Source organism: Ictalurus punctatus, chromosome 5 (genome assembly GCF_001660625.3).
Source record: "Ictalurus punctatus breed USDA103 chromosome 5, Coco_2.0, whole genome shotgun sequence".
NCBI lineage: Eukaryota > Metazoa > Chordata > Actinopteri > Siluriformes > Ictaluridae > Ictalurus > Ictalurus punctatus.
Genome location: NC_030420.2, coordinates 32,880,636 through 32,908,399, shown reverse-complemented (window position 1 = coordinate 32,908,399; position 27,764 = coordinate 32,880,636). Strand labels below are relative to the sequence as shown.

General features: G+C 42.9%; 2 protein-coding genes across 4 annotated transcripts; one reads left to right on the top strand and one right to left on the bottom strand.

Annotated features, from left to right (window-relative positions):
- Positions 1-1,088: 1,088 nt before the first annotated feature.
- edem3 (ER degradation enhancer, mannosidase alpha-like 3) lies at positions 1,089-17,639 on the bottom strand. 3 transcript variants are annotated; one of them, XM_017467657.3, is made up of 21 exons: positions 16,445-17,639; positions 16,305-16,350; positions 15,325-15,425; positions 14,608-14,647; positions 14,403-14,515; positions 12,897-13,050; positions 11,931-12,065; positions 11,061-11,166; positions 10,856-10,953; positions 10,601-10,726; positions 9,658-9,741; positions 9,483-9,566; positions 8,123-8,247; positions 7,554-7,743; positions 6,690-6,835; positions 6,063-6,207; positions 5,571-5,762; positions 5,189-5,354; positions 4,455-4,640; positions 4,030-4,077; positions 1,089-2,981 (listed from the first exon to the last, which is right to left on the bottom strand). In XM_017467657.3, the coding sequence occupies exons 1-21, from the start codon at positions 16,534-16,536 to the stop codon at positions 2,692-2,694; spliced, it is 2,667 nt and encodes an 888-aa protein (XP_017323146.1). In that variant the 5' UTR covers positions 16,537-17,639; the 3' UTR covers positions 1,089-2,691. The 3 variants fall into 3 exon arrangements, with proteins under 3 accessions (XP_017323146.1, XP_017323147.1, XP_017323148.1); XM_017467658.3 differs by lacking the exon at positions 4,030-4,077 and having other exon boundaries at positions 16,445-17,638; XM_017467659.3 differs by lacking the exon at positions 4,030-4,077 and having other exon boundaries at positions 2,842-2,981; positions 4,428-4,640; positions 16,445-17,638.
- A 1,943-nt stretch (positions 17,640-19,582) lies between these two features.
- npl (N-acetylneuraminate pyruvate lyase (dihydrodipicolinate synthase)) lies at positions 19,583-27,454 on the top strand. Its single transcript, XM_017467661.1, has 12 exons — positions 19,583-20,157; positions 20,709-20,784; positions 20,896-20,969; positions 21,055-21,142; positions 21,249-21,306; positions 21,491-21,566; positions 22,638-22,730; positions 23,590-23,738; positions 23,846-23,892; positions 24,440-24,524; positions 25,561-25,600; positions 25,710-27,454. Exons 2-12 carry the CDS (start codon positions 20,717-20,719, stop codon positions 25,856-25,858), a joined length of 927 nt encoding a protein of 308 aa, XP_017323150.1. The 5' UTR covers positions 19,583-20,157; positions 20,709-20,716; the 3' UTR covers positions 25,859-27,454.
- The last annotated feature ends 310 nt before the right edge of the window (positions 27,455-27,764 follow it).

Below are 27,764 nucleotides of genomic sequence, written 5' to 3'. Positions count from 1 at the left end.
GAAAGGGGCGGGGTCTGACCCGCCTGCTGCGCAAACGATCGCCACGTTAACGTTTAAACCTAGCAGGCTAGGTAAATAAAGAAATTCTATTCTTAGAACCCAGAGTGTCTACTTTCATACGAGCCGTTACCTCAAAGAAATTCGATGCTCAACACGGCCACGCCCAAAAACGTGAGGAAAATCTATTCGTCTGTTTCCGGGTAAAAGAGTCGAAGAATAATACGTCGTGTAAAAGCAACGTAATCGGAGTGAAAAAGAGAAAGTCCGACGTACAACTGCGTTCTCGTTCCTTTCGGTTGATCTTTGCCGTATGTTTAATAGAACAAGCTCAAGCTTTGTATCATACAATTTTACACTGTGTTCCTTTTTAATTTCCCTCATGGATCGCCTAGCGCAGAGGTCGTTAACTGGCGGATTGTAGCAAAGGGGGTTTCAGAGGACCGACCCGAGCGTGTGAGGAAAATTCCGTCGCGGTGATGATAAATGTACCGGGGGGGGGGATAACTGGCCGTCGTTCAGAGATTCTCGTTTTCTAAACATGAGCTTGGCTTCTGTTGCAGATCCTCTGTTGCGGTTTATCCAATCAAACGCGTTTATATGAATCATTTAGCGGAAGGAGGCTCGTTCGGCCAGACTTTCCGTTTCGTTTGCCCTTTTAACGTCATGTGAAAACACGACGAACGGAGAAGTACGTGTAATTATTCTCGCTGGTGCCGTAGTGGTAAGGCGTCCGAGTACCACGACGAGGAAAAATAGAGAGAGTGTTTTTTTTGTGACGTTTATGAACTGTTTGGATTTCCATAACCACCTGAGGCTGATTTTGTTTTTAATTTATTATTAGTTTTTTTTTTCCCCTCCTCTAAAGTTTTCCCACCCTCTCCACGCACGCACTTCTCTTAAGAGTTTCTCGGAAATACCGCTTCAGGTTCGCACGTGGTCCGTTTATGAACTCGAACTAGAACCGGGTGCTAAATAAACGGCGATAAAGCGCGCCGTAAAACCGTCGCAAACGTGTCGCGCCCGCTCGATGCTCGGAGCCGCTTCACCTTTCGTTTCTCCCGAAGATAACAGACCACAAAACACAGACGTCCTTTAAAATCAAACATGCCTGTACCATTTATTGCACACAGTGCACGGATTTCCACCTTTTCATACAAATTTCTTCATATCGTCTCGTTTTAAAAAGTGTGAAACCGTCATTTGTTGTCGGTTTTTTTTTGTTTGTTTGTTTTTATTATCCAGTTTATGATGTTCTGTATTCTGCTCCTGGGTTCTTCTGGTCAGTCAGTGTGTGGTGTGAAAATGGCGCCCCCTGGAGGACGAAGGTGTGTTCGACGGGGTCAGGCGAAAGAAGGGTTGCGTTTCTTTTCAGTTTGTGCCTTTTACTCTCCAGGAAACACACACACACACACACACACACTCACACACACACACACACACACACACACACTAGGGCTGATTAATGCTCAAGACAAAACACAGGACCTGGTCCTTAGACGCTTCTTCCCAAGTTAGCAGCTGAGTCGACAACTGGGGTTGATCTTTTGTCTTACTGGCTCGCACAAACGCAAAAATACACAGAACACACACACACACACACAAGCTGCGGCGTTAAAAGTTAAATGGAGTATTTAAGGAACGGTTCACCGAAATATGAAATCGAACATTTTTCACCTCAGCACAAATATAATTAGTGTTAGACAAGCAGCTGTGAACGGAATCCCCGCCCCCCCGTGTAAAAAAAAAAAAAAAACCATAACAAATCTTCACAAATAAACGTTTCTGCAAGAACAAGCATAAACGGTAGTTACAAATTTTGGCTTCAGGCTTTCGGCTAGGATCGAAAACGACGCAAAATCTCACTACGAGTTCCCGGCGTCCAGCTCCGCGGTGACGTTTTGCTCATTTTATGGATTACAGGTGTTCTAAAACACATCCGCGAGTCTATATGGCGTCAGCGAAGAGCTTGGATATTAGGATCAGGATCAGCTTACGGTTAAAATATTTCACTCCAATACTTAATATCCGACAAGGCGTATATCGTGTTCTAGAAAAGCATCAGCTTTATTTTAGTTCCGTTTCGCATGCGTCCAGTCGGTACTTTCGTGACGCGTGTTCATGCACGATACGCACGTGCTAATTCGTGGGTCGGGCGCCGAGGTGGACGATGAACCGTTCCTTTACAGGTAAGTCTGACGAGAAGCAAAACTCGGAGCTAAAGAGTTTGAGTCTTATGTTCCAGAAACGACAGACATCAAATACGTATATACATACAGTCGAATCATTCCGAAGAGTTCGTGCGATCTTTTGATTTTTAATCGTAACAGCCGTGTAAACCCCGCCCCCCACCCCACCCCCCTCATTTGTCACCGATCAGTCTGCAAATCACTTAAAATCGACACCAGTCACTCAACCCCAGGGATTAATAAACGGATTTGGAAGAAGGAAGACGTACAATAAGACTAGACGAGACGGGAGGAGACGAGACGAGACGGTTTGGTCTCAAGTTTGGTTACAGGTGGAGGTTAAAGACGGTACGTTTGCACAGGTGAGCATTCCTGCTCCCGAAAAAGCACCTGAGAATGACGCCTTCGTCTTCCGTCCTGCGCGCCAGGTGTGTCACCAATGCGGCTTTGTTTTTCCTTTAAATAATTATGGCTCTGTTCTGCGACCCGTCCCTGGAGTCCGAGGTCAAAGTTCGTCCTTCTCCATCTGTTTAAACGCCTCCAAGTCCTCCTGCCAATCGGCCATCAACGAGTCCATCGATTGGTCGTTAGGATCCTCGTCCTCTACAGCCTCCTCCTCCGTGGTCAGAGGTACGTCGTTGCTAAGCCCCTCCTCCACCCTTCCCGCCTCCTCACCCGCTACCTCTTGGTCCTGAGTGGTGGATTGTGATTGGTCAGGTGTTGATGAGGGGGCGGGGTGATCGTGGTCCTCCTCGCAGCAGCCCTCCTCCTCCCCTTCCTCCGCTTCGTCTGCACCTGAGAGCAAAGAGATGAACGGAGAGCAGTCAATCGACACAACACTGACCGACGTGCAACATGTAACGTTTTGCGAAACTGAAACCGCTTTCTGAAGATCGGAGAATAAAAACACGCTTTTCATCGGAGTATAAATACATTTCTACTGTACTTTAAGCCAAGAAACATGATACGAGTATATGTAAATTTAGCAGGTGATGTTAGCTAAGCTTTCTTGGTTACCATGACAACCGGCCACTATACTGCCATACGTTTCACCGACCGTATTCTGCAATTTTTCTTTTTTTGCTGGAGATTAATCATTATTTTTCACAATCTGGTTTCTCAATTGTCCAATCAGCAGACTGCTCGTTAGTAAGAACGGCCAATCGTGGCGCAGGAGGCGGGATTAATCGTGGCACAAGAGACGGAATTTGTTGCAAGATGAGCAGAAAAAACGAAAGAAAAAGAAAGTGGTTACAGAGTGCCTTGCTAGTTGCTAGAGTCATTAAGTGGATCAGTGAGTCAGTCAGATAGTGAGTCACTGAGTGAATCAAAGAGTCAGTCATTGAGTTAATGAGTCAGTCAGTGAGTGACTCACTGATTCACTAACAGACATACTGTCCTACGGAGGCAGTCAGTGACTCGTGAATCAGTAAATGAGTCATTGGTTGAGCCAGTGGGTCAGTCAATCAGTTAGTCAAAAGGTGTGCCAGCGAGTCAGTGTGAGAGTCAGACAGTGAGTGATTCAGACACTCAGACTGTAAATCAGCGAGTCAGTGAATGAGTCAGCCAGTGAATCAGTCTGAGTAAGCCAGTCAGACAGTCAAATAGTCAGCGTGTCAGACAGTGAGTGAGTCAGATATTACGCGAGTGATAGCAAGTGAATCAGTCAGTGACTCAGTGAGTCAGTCAGTCAGTCAGACAATCTAACAGTCAGTGAGTCAGGTAGCAAGTGAGTGAGTTAGTAAGTGAGTCAGTCAGTGAGTCAAGCAGAAAACAGTGACAGAAAACCCACATACATGATGAGGATGAAGAGGAAAAGCAGGAAGAGCTGCAGATTACTTACTGCCATCCAACAGGGCACCCGGCAGGGCTTTTCCCTTAAATATGGCTTCTGTTCATCCACAAGAGGAGAGGAGGCAAAGAGAGAGAGCGAGAGAGAGCGAGAGAGAGAACAGAAGAAAGTCAACGGTTAAAAACTGACTGTGAAAGCAAAAGAATGACTGAAAGAGAAAGGTAGGAAGGGGACAGATTGAATCTAGCCTGCAAGTAAAAAATTTGCAACTGTGCCGTTCCACTGGAGTCAATTAGTATGATTCATCGAACTATTCTAAAATCGAAACGCTCAGCCCCCAAAACCACAGACTTAACATTCTGATTTAGAAACAAAGTTAAACACAACACAAATAAACTACGCGGTCTAATTTTTTTGTGGAAGTGGACAAGTCTTGTTTGAGGACGTACGTCTTGTCATGGCTCCTCACGTCTCACCTCTGTCTCGCGCCTTCTCGCTGAGCAGCACCTCCACCTCCCTGTGCTCCTTCAGGGCCTCCAGCAGGATGTTCCCTTCCTTATGGAACAGGAAGAGGAGCGGCAGAGTGACTTCACCGGTGCTCCGGCCGTCTCCTGCCATCTGGAAGAGCGGCGCCGTGTCGCTGCTACTGCCCTCGTTATCGTCTGAGAGGAGATGTAGGAAATGACAGGTCACGTTTTTGGGTTGCCGAGTCATTTCCCCAACACTAACACACACTCAAGCAGCTCACAATAGCGTCAAAAACCCGTACCCTGTTTTAATTCGGTCTTCTCTGATCAATATTACTGTATACGAACGAATCAGTAGTACTGTGTATGAGCGAATCAATAATACCGTATATGAACGAATCAATATTACTGTGTATGAATGAATCAATATTACTGTGTATGAACGAATCGTTCACATACACGAATTGTTTATAGCAAATTTTGTTAATATTAAATTATTTATTGAACACTGGATTTTTCTATCATATTATTATTATTATTTTTTAAATGCACACCCTCGTGCTTATTTTATTCTTTATTTTGTTCGAAGAGAATTTATCGGAGAACTCGACCAAATTTGCTGTTACAAACTGGAAAATTTGGAACGTATAATGAATTTATTTCTGTACATCATAATTAGAAGACAGTGTAAAATGTTTTGCTTTTTTTTTTTTTTCCTTTCTAGAACGCTCCGTGTGCCTCACCGATGACGATTCCTCCGATAGCTCCAGCCTTTTGAATGTTTCTGGCTTTCTCGGCGAACATGCACTGTCCCCTCTGCAGCAGAGCGATACGGCCGGCCACGAACTCGGCGTTGCTCAAATCCGCGCAGCCGGAGTAAGGCTCGGCCAGCGTCACGAAACCGCGCACCTGAGAGAAAGGGAGAGAAAGAGAGAGGATGAAGTCGTCGGAGGGGAAAAAAATAAAAATAAATATAAAAATCCTGCTTTTGGCTGAGACACGAGCACAATAATGCTGCTTTGTCATAGACGGGATCATTCTAGTAAAGACAAAGGGTAATGAGACAGAATTCCGGATCTAGATTAGCTTTCTAGCTACTGCCCGAGTCAATTCGGACCTACTCACCCCCAAGTTGCTCTTGGAAAGGTCCAGTCCGAACTGCGCAGGACCGGCGGTCAGTACCACTCTGCCGAAAAAGGGGTGCGAGATGATCTGTACGGCGCGGGGGGGGAGCTGCTCTTTCTGCTGCTGGCTGGAGAGCTCCATCATCTCCTGCATGAAGCGCATGCCGTCCTCGGCAGCTACGGCACTCACCGCCTACACACACACACACACACGTACAGACATTATACAGACACATTAATACTACATACACATGTATAGGAATGCCATACACTGTGAAAATAATAACATAATATTATAACACACGATCATATTTATAGGAAGATTTTTTTTTTATATATAAAACACAACGGTGAAACAAAACCACTTACTAAATTCAATCAATACATACGGGGTCAAATCGCACGCACACACACAAAAAAAAATCATACGATTAGCTCACTGATTATAAATAACACCGGTCTGATGGATAGCGTGGGGGATCAGCTGATGTACCTGTGCGGCGTGCTGTACTAGCTGCACTCTGCCGTCCTTCAGGTGGATCAGCGTGACCCCCATCCTCTTCAGGAGCTCCAGGTGCTCCGGACTATTAGCCATGAAGTCCTGAGCTCTCAGCGGAGCACGACCCACTCCTGGCTCGCTGAAATACAGAGAAAGAGGAATAATAATTATTATAATTTTTATCATCATCATCATCATTATATAATGAGACAGGAGCCTTCGATTATTTTTCCACATTTACATCAATGCGCTCGATCAAATACAAACACAGGGACTCACATATTGGACGCTACGCGCAAAAAAAGTCTTCTGTAAGGAGACGTAAGGAGTCTCCAGTGTCAGAACGGACGAGTTTACACCTTTTATAGCTGTTTATAGCTGCTGTGATGCAAGTGATAGCGGACATTAGACAACATCAAGCTATAAATTCGTAAAGTATCATGTAATAAACAACAAATAGTTAGCGCTGGCTAGTTGCGGTGGTATAACGGGAATAAAACACTACAGACTGTTGATTATTTTCCTATAACAGCACAACATGCTGTAAAAAAGTGTTTTATCATTCACGTAAGAAAGTGAAACTCGTACAGGTCCAGTCAGCACCGCATTAGGAATTCTTACCGAGGGGGTGTGGGGCGGGGGCAACTCTTGTCCACCGCACTCCTGATTGGCTCCCGAAGGTTGCGTGGGTAGGCGGGGTCAGGGAAAAGGAGGCGGGTGTTGGGACAGGTCCATTCGAAGTTTGAGTCGTCTAGCTCCGCCGGTGCCTGTTTAGGTGGAAAGAGTGGAGTTAAGAGACGGGGAAATTACATTCAATTAATAAAGAAGATGGAGGTCGACCGATACTGGATTTTACCGATACCGATAACCAAGTCGGGCGGTACTTACCGTACCTGCCGATAACCGATTAATCAACTGAATTTTTAAAATTGATACTGAATAAAAACAAACACTCAACACTGCTGAACTTTATTACAAAACAGCACTGACTGCACCATGGAAATGTGCTCTACTTTTTAAAAAGTAATAAAGTAAATAAAATATATACACAACCAAGCTGAGCAAAAAAAAAAAAAAAAATAGAACACTCTAAATAAATAAAAATAGAGACGTCCAAAACGAATTAAAAACAAAAAACACTTCAAATAACACAATAAAAATTGATCAGCGATAGTTCTTATGTCGCCTCTAGAGGCCGCTCTCGTACTGCGTGACGACAGTTGAGCGGACGTGAACCTTAAGTGAAATATGTATGAAATAAGATTGTAATCCATTACATTAAAAGTAAGTAAACTCCAGCAAAAGTAGGAAAACCGAATTTCTAGGACGTCTAAGACTGATACTGGGTTATGTGATTATCCTACTGTGAATTTACGTCTTTCTGACACGTGTCTGTGGATTTTATATTTCAATCGAGACATTAGTTTAGCGCTAAGCATCATCCCATGTGGTTCAAGTGCTGTAATGGACCGTAGCGTACAGTACCGTAGCGTGCAGTTCCGTGGCGTTGCCTGCAGGGGGCGGGTGAGAGCGAGGAGCGATCGAGAGCGACAAGGGGAGCAGGTGAGCCTCGGTAGTGAAGATGTAGTCCTCCACGTCGAAGGGTAAATCCTCCTCCTCGGCGAACAGCAGGAACAGATATTTAAACATCTCGGCCAGGAAAAACGAGTCCATGCTGAAAGACAAAACGGGAATGCTGCGACGTCCTTTCAGTTCACTCTAACACAGATTTAATCCCTAATACGTCTGCGTTTCCAGTTCTGACGCGCCTGACGACCTTCTACATCAATTCTATTTTAGTTTCCCAGGGAGGTAGCCTAAACAAAGTCGTAGGTCATGTGACACATGACGTACCAAACACGAGATAACATGGTCATAATATACGAGTGTGTGATTATCTGAGCGGATTTTGCAATAATCTTTTACTACAGGCAAAAAAAAATGTGAGTCTCATCGAGTATTTGACTCGACGGCCCCGCGGTGGGTGTGGGATTTGACCCCTCAACCACCTGGTCCAATATCATCATGGGATAAAAATGAGTACTGTGTCTCACCGGTCCTCGTGGCTTCCCGTCCTCACGTCCTTCATGGCTGCGAAGCCACAGGGGACACGAGCGAAGCGGTTCAGGTTTTCCAGAATGGTGCGTCCCACCTCCAGGTAATACGGGTCCTTGGTGGCCTGCGAGAGTCAGAACGTCAGGAAGCGTTTAGGGACGGGAGACAGGAACAATAAGAAACGAGGACGTTTATATGAACGGCGGAGAAATGACGAGGTTGGATTTACGGCCTTTACTCTGCAACTAACTCGTTATCTTCAGTCGCAGATAGCCAATTAGAATTTTTTTTTTTACAGCCCTCGCCCTTTTTAAAAAAAAATAAATAAAAAAAATAATAAATCACCAGGCTTTTTTTTTTTTTCTCACACCCCCCCCCCCCACCATCCCAACTTTGCCCTTTGTTAGCAATATAGTTTCATATTTCACGGACTAATAAAGCCACTCCTAAGAGCCTAAGAGAGGGAAAGACTAAGAACGGGAAATAAATAAATAAACAAACAAATAAATAAATAAGGCTAAGTTCTTTTTTTTTTTCTTTGGTGGATTAAATCAAGCTTTTCATTCAGGTTTAATTTACTTTCATTTTATTCATTTTAGTTATTGGTTTACTTACAATAATGATTAATCAATCAATTAATCAATCATTCAATTAATTTTCCCTTATTACTATGTATTATTAGTAGTAGTAGTAGTAGTAATAGTACTGCTGTTTTATTAATTATTAACGTGGTAGTTTCTTTACCATATTCCATAAACAAATGCATAAATTATTAAGTATACATTTAATAATAATTATAATGTTATGTAAAAAAAAAATTAACATGAAAGTGTTTACTATAAAAAATTATGATTAAAACATAATTGCGCTGAAGTCTGAGAAAACCCAGGTCTATTAAGAGATCCGCTTAATTAACGTGACTTACGTTGCTTATATTAATCATTTTATGTACAACCTGAAGAAATATAGACTTATAAAAAAACAATTAAGCCATCTACGGGTGAGCGACGTGATAAAGGTGCGGTGAAACGATTTCGTTTCCTAGAACGTCCGGATCTGCGATTTCACTCCGATAAAGACTAGCTGGGTCGACCAGCTGTCTGTACCTGGTGACGTGAAGAGGACCCAGAGCCTGTTCAGCAGGAGCTTGAAACAAAAGACGTTATAAACCTTACTGTACAAACACCCTGAAGCACAAATACGACACCGATAGCGCGGATGTTCCGAGATAACGTCAGCGCTATTGTAGGACGTTACTCAGGTTGTGTGTACTCAGGGTGGAGCTGAAGAAAACACCCTGCAACCTTGCAAAAATTTTATTTTTTTTTTAAAAATAGACACACACACACACACACGCACCTTGTAAAGGAAGTAGGTGCTCTCTGCAAACTCGGGGCGGAGTGGATGCTGCGCCCAGTGAACCCTGAAATCTGTAGTGAAGGCCTAGAGGGAGGAAATGAACAGAGCTTAAGCGACATAACTTAAGCGTTACAGTAAGATACGCTCGTAACGTCGGTCATAAAGAGGAACCGACCTCAGGTAGGAAGTTGTGTTTCTTGGTGACCTGATACAGCATTTCGTGGGTTTCTATAGCCGGACGGATGTCTCCTTTTAGCACCTTAGAGACGGGAGGAAAAAAAAACAAAAACAAAAAAAAACAAGTCACGTTTGCAAACTAACGTTTGCAGTGACGTAAGCGTTTCAGATCTTCGAACGATATTTAACACGAGACAAAAGACGACACAAAATATCAAATACAGCCCTCTAATTGATAACTGGGTTCAGTTACACGTGACACACCCCGCCCGGGCTTGAGCGGTTTGAGCGATTCAAAAGAAACAAGATGAAGGTTTTACTACAGGACAGGGGCGTACACGCTCGAAAGCCCTTCGGTCCGGCTGAACTAAAAACAATCCCTGCAAAGAATTCCTTCAACTGGACTGATGTGCAGTCACCAGAAACATCTGGCTGTGGTATTAGGTGTTTCCTCATGTTCCTGCATTTTGTATGAGGATATGAGTGTGAGAACTATGCAGAAATCAGGAGGGAGCAATTACTTTTTCCTCAGCACAGAACATACCCATGTACTACCAAAACAAAAAAGGTTCCTCAAGGGTTCTCTGAATGGGTAAGGGTTCGAGCATTCCAGAAAGGCGTTTGTTTTAAGGAATCCCTTTGGTGTAAAGTTCTACAGGGAACCTATAAGGGTTCTCTCAGCCGCTAACCTTCTCCAAAAATTGTTTACTACCCATCCTTTTCATGTCTTAACTCCCAGATCCTACGAACGCCCTGCGGGTTCAGTGCGGATCACGCCTCGCGCGGACGGTGGACTTTCCGTAAATCGTCGACGACGTCAGAAAACGTCCGAATTACGTGCGCGGGCGATTTTAAAGAGAGAGCAAAAGGTCTGGTTTTATTTATTTATTTATTTATTTATTTTAAAATTAAAGGTCTCGCGTAGAGGAGACGCGCCTGACCTGCAGGCCGGGGAAAAACGCGAGCAGGGAGTCCATCCAGGTGCGTGCGGGCAGCAGGGGTTTGTGGATGTGTACGTCTAGCAGCAGGGGAGGCTGGCTGATGTACTTCATTATAGACGCGTAGTGCTGAAACACACACACACACACACACACACACGTGGGCAGAGAACACGTCAAGCACCACATTTATCCCACATCACAAAAACACACGGTCAGGGATCTGTACGTTTCTATATAACAGAAGGTCCGGCTCACTATGTTAAAGCGCTGAAGTAACTGGTCGTCCCCCAGCAGAACGTAAGCCTTCAGCAGGTACTCGTAATACGAGTCGATCCCCGCTCCTACGCCGCTGTCTGCAATGACAGAGAATACAGGAATACGTCAAGAATACACGTCAGGGTTTCTCTGAATAACGGTACAGTCTGGTACAGTCTGGAGCAGGATCCCCTCCCCCCCCTACCTCTGCGCACCCACTCCCCCGAGTGGATGTTGATGGTTGTTCCCACTAGGTTGCTGTTTCTCTGTCTCTTTTCCCACAGGAAGTCCAGGGCTCTCCGAGCATGGGCCTGGACATCGTAAACACAACACGTAAACATCGTCAGCGCTGTTGAACGCGCCGAAAATCCGCATCTCCCTTATCCATTTTTACCAAAAAGATCATTTACTAAACGCCCCAACTCGAGTTCCTTACTTCATACTGCGCACGTGAGCGACTATACATTCATATTTATTTTATTATGCTATTAACCTAATTAACGAATTCACTTACTCGTAAAATTATTGCCGTTTATAAATAAGAAACGAAGCCATAAATGAATACGCCGACGTATAATCGTTGAACGCGTAAATAAAAAAACCGTAAAATAAATAAGCCGTGAATAAGTACCTCAGCCGATAGCTTACGAGGGAAAGGACGTTCGAACCCAGCGTGATGTTTTCCAGAGCATTAAAACCGGATTATAGATCGGCTCCGGTTCTAGAGATCGTCCGAAATTCATCTTTACTGGAATTCATTTATAGGTTTTGAAATTTTCAGGTGCTGCGACAGTGCTGAAACGCGTTCACTGGCGTAGAAGTGAGTCAAAAATAACCTCCGCCTCGTTCAGCGTTTAGCGGTCACGTTGTGTTTCCACTCCTCTAAGCACGCTATGAGTCACTAAATGCAAACGAGCTGTGCGGGGAAGGCGAGTCGCACTTCACGGGTGAACGACTTCTACAAATCCGTCGGACGAATTCGTTCGTTTGGTGATCATTAAAAAAAAAAACATACGTCTCGAACGTTATTTGTTATGACTAAACACGGTAGACGTTATTCCGATGTTTGATATACCTCGAACGTGGGGTCTCCGGTGAAGCGGCTCAGCGCGGCGAACTCCAGGATGATGGTGCCTGCGCAGGCGGTGCAGGTGTCCGTCTCAGTGCCTGTCCGAGTGTCAGGACCCTGGACCCCGTGACGCAGGTTGATCTAAGAGGACAGCAGTAACACTCGGTAATAAATACAGGGCCCGGTTAGTACAATTAGCGGTATTACTATCAACTCTTACTGGAAAATCTGCAATATTAAAAATAAATAAATAAATAAAAAATCTGTTTTAAATCTAGTCAAATCTGCCACGTTATTAGATATACGTTAGGAGAAATCGTCTGACGACAGCTGAGGTGAACTATCCTTTTTGGTGAGTTTTAAAAAAAACAACATTTATTTGGCTGGTAAACACTGCTAAAATGCATGCACCAGCCAACGATTAAACGCAAAAATGATCGCACCACCGAATTCTCTAATCTGATTGGTCGGAAGGTGTTGGAGTTTACTTCCAGAACATGTGAATGGAACTATAAACGGATAAAAAAAAAAGTATGACTGGTCATTCCTTAATAAATAAAATGCGTTGTTGTCGGCACATTGCTGGGGTTTGAGAGGAAGAGAACACTTCAGGCAGGACGTGCTGTTATTGGAAAATAATCGCCTTCGTGGGGATAATTACGGCGCTGTAATTCAGATCGAGTGGCGTCACGCGACCCCGTCGTCGGTTATTATTTTCCTATCGCAGCATGAGACGGAGTGTTCTATTTCTTACTTTACAGCGAGTGGCTGAGACAGCGTAAGAGGAAGGAAGGGGCAACGAGGCCGAGACAGAAATTTCACGGTCGCTGAACGGAGATAAGTCATGCAAATAATGTGATTATTCAAGCAGCTCGAGAAAAACACTGTGTCTCTGCACATCCACCTCAGGGTCAGAGTACGTGTGTGTGTGTGTGTGTGTGTGTGTGTGCGCGCGTGTGTGTGTATACACACTCGGGGGTAAGGCAGGCCGCTGCTGGTGTTAAAGGCAGGCAGGAGTCTCAGTCCCAGGTCTTTAGCCATGTGCAGGAGCTCGTCCTGATACCACTGCATGCTCTGTCCTCTCTCTTTCAGCATCACCGCCATGGAGTGACCTCCCAGCAGCCCTCTATACACACACACACACACACACACACACACACACACAATAAAACATAATTACTAATAAAAGAAGCCTCTTAACTGTGATATTATTGAACACTCTACAGAATGTTCATGTTCATTCACTCAGTCCTAGTAAAGGAGGCGTGGCCTACGTAGCTGTCAGTCCTAGTAAAGGATAATAATAATAATAATAATAATAATAATAAACTTTATTTCATAAAGCGCCTTTAAAGCAGCTTCTCAAAGCGCTGTACATAAAATCACAGTCCACAGAAAAATAAAACAAAAGTTAATAAGAAAAAAAAACAACAACAACATTAATAATAAAAAAATTACAAAACAATCTAAAAAGACAAAGGAGGCGTGGCTTACGTACCTGTCAGTCCTAGTAAAGGAGACATGGCCTATGTACCTGTCAGTCCTAGTAAAGGAGGTGTGGCCTATGTACCATCAGTCCTAGGAAAGGAGGCGTGGCCTATGTAGCATCAGTCCTAGGAAAGGAGACGTGGCCTACGTATTTGTCAGTCAAAATGAAGGAGGTGTGGCCTATGTACCTGTCAGTCCTAGTAAAGGAGGTGTGGCCCATGTACCTACCTGTCAGTCCTAGTAAAGGAAGCATGGCCTATGTACCCATCAGTCCTAGTAAAGGAGGTGTGGCCTACGTACCTGTCAGTCAAAACGAAGGGGGTGTGGCCTATGTACCTACCTGTCAGTCCTAGCAAAGGAGGCATGACCTACGTACCTGTCAGTCAGAATGAAGGAGGTGTGCCCTAATTATCTGTCAGTCAAAATGAAGGAGGTGTGGCCTATGTACCTGTCAGTCCTAGTAAAGGAGGTGTGGCCTATGTACCCATCAGTCCTAGTAAAGGAAACGTGGCCTATGTACCTGTCAGTCAAAATGAAGGAGGTGTGGCCTATGTACCTACCTGCCAGTCCTATCACTGCATCACATCGTATTGTGTCAAAAGAAAGAAATAACAGACAGACAGAAAGAAGGAAAGAACAGACAGATAACTGAACAGAAAGAAAGAGCAGACAAACTGAATGAACAGACAGCATGAAAAAAACAAAGACAATAAGAACAGAAAGAATAAAAAGCAGAAAAACAGAGAGACAGAAAAATAGGAAAAACAGAAGGAAAAAAAGAAAAAGAAGGAAGAGAAGGAGGACTAAAAGGAATCAACAGGAAGAACGAAAGCCGACAGGAAGAAAGGACTTAAACGGAGGTTCTGGTCCAGATGGCTGGTCTTGTGTTGGACTGTTGGTTGGTTTAAAAGTTTCTCGTCTCAGAAGGACACACACACACACAGACACACACTGCTCGGTGTTCGGTAACGCGAGTATCGGCGCGCTCACCCCAGCACTCGGATGTTGGTCTCGAACACAGACACGACGATGTCATTGTCCAGTCGGACGTCCTTCACCACCCGCTTCACCGCTTCCTCAAACTCCTTGCTCTTATTCAACAGCTGGACACATCAGGAGGAGAAACAGCATGAGCACACAGAGGAGCGTTCGGCCAGAACATTAAAAAACACGCGCATGTTAGAGTGGAACTCACCGCGAGAGTGTCCAGCGTGTCGATGAGGGTCAGAGAAAACCTATAAACACACACACACACACACACACACACACACTGAAGAACATTCTAGCGCACAGCACTCAGATTATGAGACTTTTAATAAATGCCAACTATCCATAAATAACCGAGCGTGTTCACAACGCAGCTGACATTCAGCCACGCCCAGAAAATTCCACCAAGCTGACGGACTTGAAAAGGACAAAATGGCGACTAAACGGTTGAAAAAAGTCATCTCCTAATTGCGTCCTACCATCTTCTGCATATCTGAGCCTCTTTCCATTCCACCAGCGGCTATATGATGTCGAGATCCATCTTTTCAGACCGAGGACGACCGAGGGACACGAACACGAACATAACAAAAGGTGCAAACGTTCACTGATGCTCAAGAAGCTGACACGATACATTAAGAGCCGGGGGGGGGGGGGGGGGGGGGGGGGGGGGGGGGTAAACTTTTGAACAGGATGATTAATGTAAATTATAATTATTATTATTTTGTTTAAAGATCAGATATTTACATGTCTATATTTACATCTACAGTTTACCCCGATGATCCTGTTTAAAAGTTTACACCCCCCCCCCGCCTCTTAATGTACTCGCCTCTCTCACACACACACGCTGCTCTGGGGTAAAGCAGGCTGCTGAAGTCAGGACATGTGCCAGTGTGTGTGTGTGTGTGTGTGTGTGTATCAGACTTACATTCCCAGGGCATCGTCCACATCCCCTCGGCTGGGCTCCAGACCTCGTACTCGACCTCGACACGTCAAAGGCATCAGCTCATCTGCAGGGTAGGCGTGGTCCTGAGACAGACAGACAGACAGACAGACAGAGAGAGAGAGAGAGAGAGAGAGAGAGAGAGAGAGAGAGAGAGATAATGAGTCAACAACAAAAAAAAAGATTAAAAACACAGGTTTTTAGAATTCAGGAAAATACTACAGAGATTTTCGGCCTGAATCATTCACATCATTCTGTCCATCATCTTTTCTACCTCTTTTCTTAACTCCTTCTGTTCTATGTTTCAATCTTCCTGTCAATCCCCTCCTCCCATTTCATCCCTCCATCTCTTCCTTCTGTTCTTTCTTTCATTCTGTCCTCCTTTATCTCCTTCCTTTCTTGCTTTTGCTTTTCTCTCGCGCTCTCTCTCTCTCTCTCTCTCTGTGTTTTTTTTTCTACTTCACTTCCTTCCCATGCTGCATTTCCTTTCACTCCCTTTCAGCTCTTCTATCCGTCTGCTTTTCTCTCGCTCTACCTTCCCCTTCATCCCTTCCTACTTTCTATCCTTCTTTCTTCCCTTCAGCTTTTCATTTTTTCTGTCGTTCCGGCCTCTTTTTTTTTTTTTCCCCCAGCCCAGCGAAGTCACGTTCTACATAAACGTCGTTAAAACGTCTCGTCGTCGCGAGTCCGCCGCGTGCGTGTCTCAAACCGCACACCCAGTTAACCACACACTTCTTCAGGAGAACTGAGGAAGGGCTGTATCTGCATCTTTATCATCATCATCATCATCATCATCATCGTCATCGTCTCTACTGTACGTTGAAGCTTTCACTTCCTGGACACAGACACGTTTCTGTTTCCTCGCACGCTGCGGTTTCACGCGCACGTCCCAGGTCACGTCAATAACGTTTAACAATCGTACAGAATCCTCAGAACGAGGCGAAACCATGACGTAGCTGACGTACCATGTAGTTCTGATAAGCGTGGTCGAACATCTCCAGCACTTGATTTCTGGAAGGAAAGACAGCCATGTTAGTGCACACACACACACACACACACACACACACACACTGTCCTTAATGGTGTTTTAATAACAAGTGCATACCTCAGCTTCTGCCTCTCCTCTCTGCTCATGCTTTCCGAGAACCGGACGGAGAACCCGAGCAGCAGCAGCAGCACGAAAACGGGTGACATCATCGCCCGACGAGGCGTCCAAAGTCCTTTATTACTTACGTTAATACACTACGGCGGGTCACGACGGCAAGTTCGGACTCATGACTGCTCACTCGGCACTCTTACGAATGTTTTAGCACCGTAAATAAAAAATAACAACGCCACTAATTCTCAAAACCTTCACCCGTCAGTGTTCCACGAGTTCTGCTACGTACGTCCTTCCTCTTGGCCTTTTCTTCTGCTCGGGAATATTTACTCAAACGAACTCAATCGGATCAGACGATCGAAAAAGTCAACACGATCTTGTTTAACCTAAACCCTTATCCTGTGAGATTCAGCACACCTGCCTGCCTCCGTCACCTGCGGCGACACCCGGACCCAGCGTAACACGCCTGATACCCCGGCATGGTTATTGTTCCTCACAAACTACCCACAAACTACACCGTGACCAAAACTACACAGCTCACATCTACAACTAAACTGAACATGGATACACCTGGAGGTTTGCTTTAAACCAGGTGCAGCTCAGCAGGAAACAAATGAACACCTTTACCTGACTTTTTTTTGTTTGTTTTTTTTAAAAAATGTTTTGTTCAACTACAATCCAGCACTGAAGGAAACTAATCTCAGGAAAATACACTCCAGTGATTTATTAACTACTTTTATATGTTCGTGGTGTATTAAAAAATCTGTCTGGCTGAGACAACACCAAAAACAACACGTCCTTCTCGAAGTTAAACGTCATAAAAACAAATTTAGACCGATTTATAAATAATAATAATAATAAAAAAGGATCGCTTGATAAGTAAAAACACAAATATACAGCTGGAAAACTGTCATTAACAGCCTTTCGTCGCGCCAGTTAACGCTCCCCAAAGGATGACAGGTCGGTCCTGGTTGTTTTCATCCAGATGTTGCCTTTAGATAGATTTGTTGGGTTTTTAGCTAGCCGAAATTAGCCACGATTTAAAGAGTCCATTTCGAACAAAATACGGCTCCTGAAGCATAAAATCCGTCTTTCTTTCAACTGGTTTCGGTCCGCGAAAAGACGTTAAACCAGGACGCTGTCACTCGCCCTGACAAGCCGCTAATAACCGGATGCTGGTGGCTGTGAGCTCTTTCATGTATCCGTCAACATCCGCATCCGGGTAACACGCGCCACCGGTTACGTCATCATACTGTTGCCGGAAGTAGATTTCTTTCTTTTAAAAAAAAAATGGTTTGGTTTTGTTTATCTCGAACTAAATTGATATACAGTATTACGAGATTTAAATACGAGTAAACACAAGCAAAAAATAATAAATATAATACAATAATTTTAAAAAATAATAAATATAACAAGAATAACGTTTTTTAAAATTATTATTATTCCAGTAAGAGCACGATAACGCTATATCTAATAATAATCCGATATACACTAATAACAACAACAACACAATATCAACGAGCCAGGAGAACGGAGGAAAAGATTTATAAAGTATATAAAAGTACATTAAAAACTATATAAAGTCGTTCACGGACACTAATATTAGTCCCAATGGACTAATTGTACACAGCAAAATTTTGTGGAAAAGATTGCGCAATAAATAGATTCAAACTAAGTTTTAAGCTCACGTTTGAAGACCAAAAAGAGAGATTTGCACTTTGAGCATTTACACTTATGAATATGGTACTCTGCTAATATAAATATAAGATTAACATTTTTAAAAAGGTACAGTTTCTTTTTCTCTTTTTTTTAGATATATATTCTGTAAAACAAGAAAATGATCATTTCTATAGTCAAAAAGTAAAATAAATAAATAAATAAATAAGTAAATAAATAGGGTTCGTATAACAAGAAATGAATTCAAGAATGTCAGACCAGAATTTAACAGCGTGGGTCCAGCACCAAAACTAATGTAAGGAAGTTTCTGATCATGTATAATATACATATAAGGGTCATCCATCCATCCATCCATCCATCTTCTATACCGCCTGTCCTACAGGGCCGCAGGCAAACAAAAATAACTGAGCAGCAGCAAAGGCATTCAAAGTAAACTTTCAATAAATCAACTAAAAGTAGGGCGTTCACATCACAGATATTCTTTAGAGATTTGTGAAACATCATCACCTCATTTTGGAGAGACAGATATCTGGGAGTGATTTTGAAGAACCTACAGTTATGTTTATAATATTTAGCTAACACCATAATGTCGTTTAGCATGAATTCAATTAAAAAATTTGCATTATTAATACCATGTTTTATATTTTTCTATCCCCAGTCAGGTATTAAATATTTCGTCTTTACACAAAGATGCAGGTCGCCGTAAAATAAAACAAACGTTCCAGTGTTTCTATTACGGCTTCACAAAAAGTGCACATATTACAATCCCTATTAACGCTGTGTCTTCAGAACTCCTTACATGGGTAGATATCACTGATCATTTAGCCTTGAGTCAGATCAGAAAAGAGGGGTAGGTATTTTGTTCAAATTTTTCCACCTCATCCACAGAACAGTCAAATACAAGATTTCTCTTTCTGACCTGAACAGGAAAAGATTCTGTGGACAGGACAGAGACAAGAACCTTGTTGTTACACTTTTTATCCAGAAACTTGTGACCAGAAATGACCAGGATGTTTCACCGTACCACTACAGGAGAGTAAACCAATGAGCTTATGATTAGTTGAGTGACACCAGAAGGAACAGCTTTGAGCTATGGTACTTATTTATTTATTTATTTATTTTAGTGCAAGTGAAATTAGAATTTTTACAGAACTAAGTAAAGAGTAAAGAAGTTCCCAGGAAGTTAAACAGGTCAAGCCAGTCCATGTTTACTTTACATAAGCTTTAAAACAAAGACACTTATTTGAGGAAAACAGTCAAGTTTGGTGGGGATTTTAAGAATCTGCATTTATGTATAAAAAATGACTAGAATTAATAAGAAATGTATATTTATATTTGCAAATTTACCTATAGTTATATGTATATTTCAACCAATAAAAGCCAACCCTCCAAGCTTAAGCTTGCTGTAATAATATGCCATATTGTTTCCGTCATCAATTAAAACAAAAAATTTCCAACTACATTCCGGTAGCGCAACGCGGAAGTACTATAAACAAATAAGAAGCGGTGGTCTCATCCGGGAACTTTGTACAATCCCTAACTATCTGGGTGGGGTTTTTTTTAATCGTCTTCCTTAGCGATATAACGACGAATCAAACATCTAGTTTTTGTCCTTGTAAAAATTTAAAACAATATCGAAGCGCTAATGCTAACGGGAAGCTTACACTAACAATAGCAATGCGGGTGTTTATGGGATGTGTAGTTTTTTCGGCTTTGAGTACACCGTCGTCAGCAAAAACACACAATCTATCGAAACGCCGTTAGGACAGTGTATACGAGGGCAAATCGGCGATTGAATATCTAACACAAGATGTAAAGCAAACAGAAATGCCTTTTTAAAAAGTTAGTTTACCAAAACTAATGTAGCAATCTCGTTTGGGAGCGGTGTGACGTCACGTCGAAGGCGACCTGTTGAGAACTACGATTCCCATAATCCTTCAGGGGGCACGTGATTGTCTCATGCTACACTGTCAGCTGTACCGCGGTGGAGAAAACCGGCAGATGGAATTCAGTGTTGTTTACGCTTCGGACTCGAGTCACAGGTAAACGCCTCATATCTATAGAGATATTTATTTAACAAAAAACAACAAAAAAAGCTGTTATAAAGTCTTATTATTTACTTTATACCTTTTTAAATGTCTGTATTACAAGCTTCATGGTAGCGCTGTGTACTTTTTTATGTGTTAGTACACGGTGTTTTTAACATTAATATCATGTCATGTCATTATAGTACAGTCTGAGATTTTAAAAAAGGAGACTATACCTTTAGTTCGGATCTTTTACACAGAATTTAAGTGCATGTTGTGTAGCTTTAGAACTTTAACTCTATAAAAAAAAAAAAAAAAGTTCCAATTATGTACTTTAAATGATTTTTAGGTACACTAGTTTCACTTTAACCACATTTCTAGATATATTGTACGTATTAAAGGGTGAAAGTGCCACCCAAACGACAAGAAAAGGTACAGTTTAGTACCTTTTTTATCTGCTCCTCTTGATGGTCACATAACAGCTGGTCTCAGTAGTTATATCTGCATTACATTAATTAACCTGTGTGTGTGTGTGTGTGTGTGTGTGTGTGTGTGTGTGTGGTTAGGTGCAGAGATGTGTCCAGAGACGGAGAAGCTCACTGGCCTGATCGCAGCTACGTTCACGCCGCTCACTCCACAAGGGTACGATTTAGCAGGTTTTGTAATTAAGGACTGGCGCACGGTGGATTAGTGATTAGCGCGTAGAGGTCCGACGTGACGTGATGTGCTTTCTCTTCTTCTTCCCCCGTCCAGTGAGCTGAACCTGGCGGTGATCGGACCGTACGTCGACTACCTGCTGGAGAAGCAGAGCGTGCACAGTGTCTTCGGTGAGTCTCGGTCCTGCGTGCAGAGACCTAAAAGATAAAGCGTTTGGTCTTCTCTAATCTGTCCGACGCGTGTGTTTGGTCTAAGTGAACGGGACGACGGGTGAAGGCTGCTCTCTCACCATGCAGGAACGGAAGCAGCTGGCGGAGGAATGGTGCCGTCAGGGCAAAGGGAAGTACGTTGGCCGACGATATCGAAATGTCTACGCGCCGTGTCCTGGAATAAAATTACAAACGTGATTGTGGGGTTTGTTTATTTATTTGTTTGTTTGTTTATTTCAGACTGGACCGGGTCATCGTTCACGTCGGCTGCCTGAGCGTAAAAGAATCTCAAGAACTGGTCAGCGGGGTTTTTTATTTGATTTTTTTTCTCCCTATATCCAGAAACACACGCACACACCGGCAGTTCCAGTTCTCTTTCTGTGTGGAAATATCATAACCTACGTGCAGATATTCCGTCCTTGTGCTTGTGGCAAACGTTTCGCAATAAGGAATGACGTTGTGGTTTCCTGTGTCTTGTGCAGGCACGTCACGCCGCGTCGGTAGGAGCCGACGCCATCGCAGTCATCTCGCCGTTTTTCTTCAAACCCAGTAATGCAGGTTTGGCGATTTGTTTCTTTGTTTTGTTTTGTTTTTTTTCCGATTCAAAAATCCAGTTTATTGTTCAAAAAAAAACCAACATGAGATCCACTCAGTGAGACGTCCCAAAGTGATCTGAATCTAAGCACAGACTCGGTGCCCTATTCATACAGCCTTCTCTTTAGGTTACGCACAGTTATCTCATTCTTTTGAAATCCCAATATGCTGTAATAATGTCTCTTTTTTGATTTCCCTTAAATCCTAGTTTTTCCCAATTTGATATACCATTAGAACCAACTTTTCACGCTCTGGAATTTCCCACCCTTAAAACCCATTTTCAGCCATTGGATATCCCCGTATCTTCATGTTTTTCTTTCGGGTATTTAAAGAAAAGCAAAGAAAATAAATAAATAAATAACAATTTCCAAGGCCCTTGGACCAAGGTTCCTTGCTGCACAAAACAGCATAGTGTAGTATAGGCTTGGGTCGGAAATCAGCGTCACTCGGGGTTTGTGATGTCGCAGGGGCGAATACTTTTGCATACGACTGCCCCAGCAGCAAGACATCGATACCTAGTATTACATCATCGCACCGTCGGCCCCTCCCACTGGCGCTCGGTCGATGCCGATAGCCAATCGCAGCACTGGGTGGTTACACTGAAGAATAATTTTTTATTTTTTAAACGTCATGACTTCTTTAAAAGTAAAAATAAAACACTAAGGTTTTCATTTTGACTCGGAACGTTTAATAAATAGTGATGTCAACGGTAGGTAAAGACTGGTTTGACGACCGACGGGAGCAAAATTGGCTGTGCTGTCTGGGTGGGAGGGGCATACTGTGTTTCACCTGTCAATCACAGTGACTGACGGGTCACTCCTGGGTGTCTGTGAGCTCATGTATGTGGAAGAGGGCGGAGAGCGCTTTCCTCAGAGTGTGTTACACCGCCCGGTGACGTAGCGTGTTGGCCAGGTTGGAAGTGGTCACGTGACGGGGGAGAGCTGGCGGGTTAAGATCTGGATTTTGATTGGTCAGCTGAATCCCATTGTTTGTTTAATTTGCGGACTTTCTAATAAAACTGCTGTTTTTCCCCAGAGGCGTTACGGATGTTTCTGAAGGACGTGAGTTCGGCAGCCCCACAGCTTCCTCTCTACTATTATCACTTACCCAGCATGACTGGAGTGAAGCGTACGTCTCACACACACACACACACACACACACGCACACACTTAAATGAATCGCTTTTCCGTACTTTCCTTTAAAATCCTCTCCCTTCTTCTCCGTTCTCTTGCCATTCCCTTTCCTTCCATTTTTTTTCCCTTCCCTTTTTCATATACGTTCCTCTCCTTTCGTTTCTTCTCCTCCTTTCACTCATCCTTTTGTCTCGGATTCCCTTTTTCCTTCCTTCTCTCTTCTCTTCTTTTTCTCTCTTCTGTTTTATTATCCTATTGCTTACATTTTTTTCCTATACTTCCTTATATATTCCTCTTCTCTCCTCTCCTCCTTTTTTTTTTTATTTTGCATTCTCGAATCTATTATCTTTTTATCCTTTTTTTTTTTTTTTTTTTTTAAATGATTCAATTCTGCTCTGTTTCTGTCTTCTTTTTTTCGGTCCTTTCGTCCGTCTTCTTACCTGTTTACGCGTTTTCCGTTCCTTTTTCTTACCCATCCTTCTTCTTTGTTCTCTCACAACTTTGTCTTCTTCTCGTCTCTTCCCCGATTCTTTCTTCTCTTGTTTTGTTCTGTCCTCCTTCCTTTTTACTTTTTCCTCCTGTTCTTTTTTTTTTTCCCCTCTTGTTCTCGTTTTCCTTCATTCTTTCTTCTCTCTTTTACACTCCTTACTGCTTTTATTCCCCCCCCCCTTTTATCTTAACCCCTTTTTCTATTATTTTATCCTTTCTTCTCTTTCATCCTCATACTCTCTTCTCCTCTTCTCCGTTCCATTCCTTTCTCTTACTGTATCTTCTATATTATCTGCTTCCCCTTTATTTCACCGTCTCCTCCTTTCACTTCTTCACCTCTCATCGTGTTCTCTCTCTCCTCGTAGTGAACGTGAGTGAAATTCTGGAGGGCATCGAGAAGCAGATCCCGTCGTTCAGAGGGGTGAAGTTCAGCAGCGTGGATTTAGGCGATCTGGGACAGTGCGTCAGTTACTGCCGTCTTCGCGGTTGGTCCGTCCTCTACGGAGTGGACGAGGTTTATTTATTTTTCCTTATGAGAACACACTTCACAAACGCAAGTATTTTGTTTTGTGTTTTTTTTTTTTTTTAATATAGTTCTGTGTTCTTCATTTGATTCGTTAGCAACTGCTGGGAGCCCTGCCGCTGGGAGTCAACGGTGCCGTGGGAAGGTCTGAATTTATTATCGAATTTCCGCTCCGAAATCTTTTAAACGATTCGAAAACGAAGACTCGACACGGTGTGGGTCCGGGATAAAAAAAACGGACGTTTCTCGATCCGTCGGGGATTTTTCCGAACCGTTCGACTCGATCGGCCGAGATCTACGCCGGTCTGTTCACTGGAAAAGTGAAAGCGGTCGCATTTTAAAAGCCTTCGACATAATCACAGTGATTCCTTCACTGCGTGTTTCTGTCTAGAGATTCTCTCAGAAATCCCAAGCAGCATCGGGGTAGTGTAGAAACGAACACTCTTACTCCCTGTGAAATAGACACGCCGTTGTGGCGTCTGGCAAATAAGTACCGCCTGCTTAACGAGGTCATATTTCTCTGAGACTCCTAGATAAAGCTGAATTAATTGTGAGATCAAAATGTTTTTTTCTTTACACGATATCATCATCATTACACGTACAGTTTTTCACTGCTGCGCGGTATTTATTTATTTATTTATTTATTTATTTATTTATTTATTTCCCTCATTCCCTGTCTCTTTCCTCGGCAGTACGTACAATTACGCAGGTAACGTCATGAACGGGATGCTGAGTGCGTACGAAAAAGGAGACCTTCCTCTCGCTCAAACCCTCCAGGTGTGTCTCGGTCCATGTTTTCCAGCCTTAACGCCATCCTCTCTTTCTTTCTTTCTTTCTTTCTTTCTTTCTTTAGTGCTGACACTGGAGACTCCTTCCATAAATGCGAAATACACATCTCTTTATAGAAAACTCCACCATGCCGACGATTGAACGTGCTCCAGCCCCTGCGAACGAGCCGTTACTATAGAAACGACACCGTATTAGAACGAGCACGTTGATATATCTGCTGTCAGAGGAGAGATGACTGTTATAGAAAATGAATCAGCATCTTCTGGCCAATCAGAATCCAGCATTCCGAAAACAGGGACACGCGGAGTGTTCCTCAAGGGCAGGGGCTCAAATGTTTTTAAAAAAATAAATAAATAAAAAAATTAAAAAGGCTATATCACTAGAGATCTAATTTGGCTACTTTACTAACTTTTAATTTAACTCCGTATTCTTATCACCCTGGTAGACACTGAAAACAGACTGTGTGCTCGGTCACAATAATGAACATGCGAACGACACTATTAATATAACCTAATGGTGTTTTTATTTTCACTTTCACAGAAAGCATTACAACAAGACGGCAACTTTTCGTCGAGATGAATCCGGAGAACCTTTTAAAAGAACGTTTTAAACATTACGAAATAAAACACACCAAAAAAAAAACAAAAAAAACCCCTACAGTATTATCTTTACAAATGGAAAGAGCAGGGGCTCGAGGCCCCAGAGCGCCCCCTTCTGCACGTCCCTGTTCAGCAACGCTGTGGTATACAGCAAACTATACTACAACATGTGACACATGACCGTTTATTTCCAAACCTCTACGTCTAGCTTACGCATTCTGTTCAGATTAAGCCGTCCTGGTCTCCTCAAGCAAATTTCTGTGGTATACGAGGAATCACACTTCCGGGCACGCTAGTGAATCATGATAATCGACGTCTGGGTGGTAGAAGTAAATCTTCTTCGCGCACCACATCGTTTTTCCCATAACGGCGCACTCTCGAGTATTCTTCTTACCTGTATTTATCCGTTTTGTTTTTCTTTTCAGGTTAAGTTGAAGGACACCATCACGTTCGCAACGAGTCTGGGTGAGGTCACGAACCCGATTATACACCTAAAAATATCAGCCTCCTATTTAAAAAAAAATATTTTCAAACAACGTTAGTCGTGTATATTTGTCTTCCGCTCCTTCTCTAGGCTTCGACCTGGCCATGAACAAGCAGATGATGAGTCTGTATTCCGGCCTGCCGATGGGTCCTCCGAGGCTGCCGCTACTTCCGTGGCCTTCTGATACCATTCAGGACGTCGTTAAGAAACTCCAGCAGGACATGGCAGACCTGTCCTAAATAAAACAACAGCGCCGTGATATATCAGCCACACTAAATACGCGCAGGTCGTTTGATCAATACTTCAGCGGAAAAAAAAAAGACTAATCTAGCCAGTAATACTGAAATCCTACTGTACTTATCAAGATGTAGTTTTACGTAACACGTGATATTTTTTAAATATTTTACGACATGTACATGAAGCATGCCTCGTGAAAGCCGGAACAGGTTTCTTCCTTCCATCGAGTTTCATCGGATACACACTGAGAAATAAACGCTAACAAATTCGCCAGCGAGGAAGAACGATACAAACTGCGAGTGAGAAATGTGCGCTCGGTGATTTCCCACGGGCGCGAGGTACATCCGCTCGTCCTGGTTTCTTTGATCGATACACACGAGTGTACTCTCTTATATCTTCTACGTTAATTATACATGATTCTTTATTCTTTGATTCAAAACATTCCATACATCAATCGCAACATAATCCTGCGCTCGATGTGTTTAAATGCCGGTGGAAGGTTAAGTCGCTCTCTTCGTGGTTGAAATACATTTCGAAGTCATTATTACGCCTTTTCTGGGTTAAAACGTTTCTTAACACTGTGACCGATTGATTATTTTAACTCTTGATCCGACGGATTATATCGTAATCATGTTTCAAACCAAAGTCTGATCAGAGAAGTTCACACGTTTTATTAGTACTGTATTCGCTTGAAATGGTTGCTGTTTTTATAGTGGCTGACCACGTCCATTTCACACAGATATCAAATATAAACTAATACACAGTATATACTACTCAATCGTTTAGTAGATCATGTAACATGTCTGTTTTGTGGACTGCTATTAACCCTGACCGATAAAATGACTCCAGCTCCGTACATCAACATCCAGATCGTCCGTCCGTCCATCCATCTTCTATACCGCTTACTCCTTCTCAGGGTCACGGGGGAACCTGGAGCCTATCCCAGGGAGCATCGGGGACAATGCGGGGTACACCCTGGACGGGGTGCCAATCCATCGCAGGACACGATCACATACACACTCACACACCCATTCATACACTACGGACACTTTGGATACACCGATCAGCCTACCATGCACGTCTTTGGACTGGGGGAGGAAACCGGAGTACCCGGAGGAAACCCCCGCAGCACGGGGATTATCTTATTATTATCAGATTTGGTGGGGGTTCGTGTTTTTGGGGGTTTTTTTGGGGTTGGTTTTTGTATTTTACTTGTAGGTTTGTAAATTAAGGATGTGCCTTCTGTGTAATTTTATTATTCAGGTATTTCGATAAGACTTGAATGAATTGGTTTTCGGTTAAACGCGTGGGTGGGGGGGTGGTCATATGGAGATTTGTCGTCAACATATATAACCGGGTTTATTTAGTGTACTGTACCTGTAGCGTATATTCCTTTATCACTAGGAGATATGATACTTCTGATCACTATTAACGTGTTTCTACAAATGTCGTTTCATTTCAGTGTAATAAATGAAAATGTATTTTATACAATTGTCTAAAAAAATAAATCAAGTATAACGCTTCTGTCCTAAATTCCTGGAAGTGAAGTAATGCACACTAATAATAATAATAATAATAAAAAGCAGAAGAAAAAAGTATATCTGCTTACAGAGGTCTTTTCATTGTTTATTTATTTATTTATTTATTTATTCTAAGTCTGTATCTCCTCACTGGAATAAATAAAGTCGGTGTGTCGTCGGACGTCCGATATTCGCGCATATGCGGAAATTAAAAGCGGTCTCTAAAGTCACATGTGACATCGTTAAACACGTTTCTAACTTCAGTCACATTTGAAGGGAATGACTTACGGTCGTATGACCGACCGTAGAGTGTTCGTCTAGGTGTCGGCTATCACGCACACCTCGCAGATTTTTGATATTTAACTATATAACTATTAAATCATATGTA

Coding starts and splice junctions, on each gene's coding strand:
- edem3 (XM_017467657.3), bottom strand. CDS start 16,536: ATGATGTCACCCGTTTTCGTGCTGCTGCTGCTGCTCGGGTTCTCCGTC. Junction 9,742..10,600: donor CGTTTTTCCCCGGCCTGCAG/GTCAGGCGCGTC, acceptor CCCGTCTCTAAG/GTGCTAAAAGGAGACATCCG. Junction 8,248..9,482: donor GCACCTACTTCCTTTACAAG/GTGCGTGTGTGT, acceptor TGACTCTCGCAG/GCCACCAAGGACCCGTATTA.
- npl (XM_017467661.1), top strand. CDS start 20,717: ATGTGTCCAGAGACGGAGAAGCTCACTGGCCTGATCGCAGCTACGTTC. Junction 20,785..20,895: donor ACGCCGCTCACTCCACAAGG/GTACGATTTAGC, acceptor TCCCCCGTCCAG/TGAGCTGAACCTGGCGGTGA. Junction 20,970..21,054: donor GAGCGTGCACAGTGTCTTCG/GTGAGTCTCGGT, acceptor GTTTGGTCTAAG/TGAACGGGACGACGGGTGAA.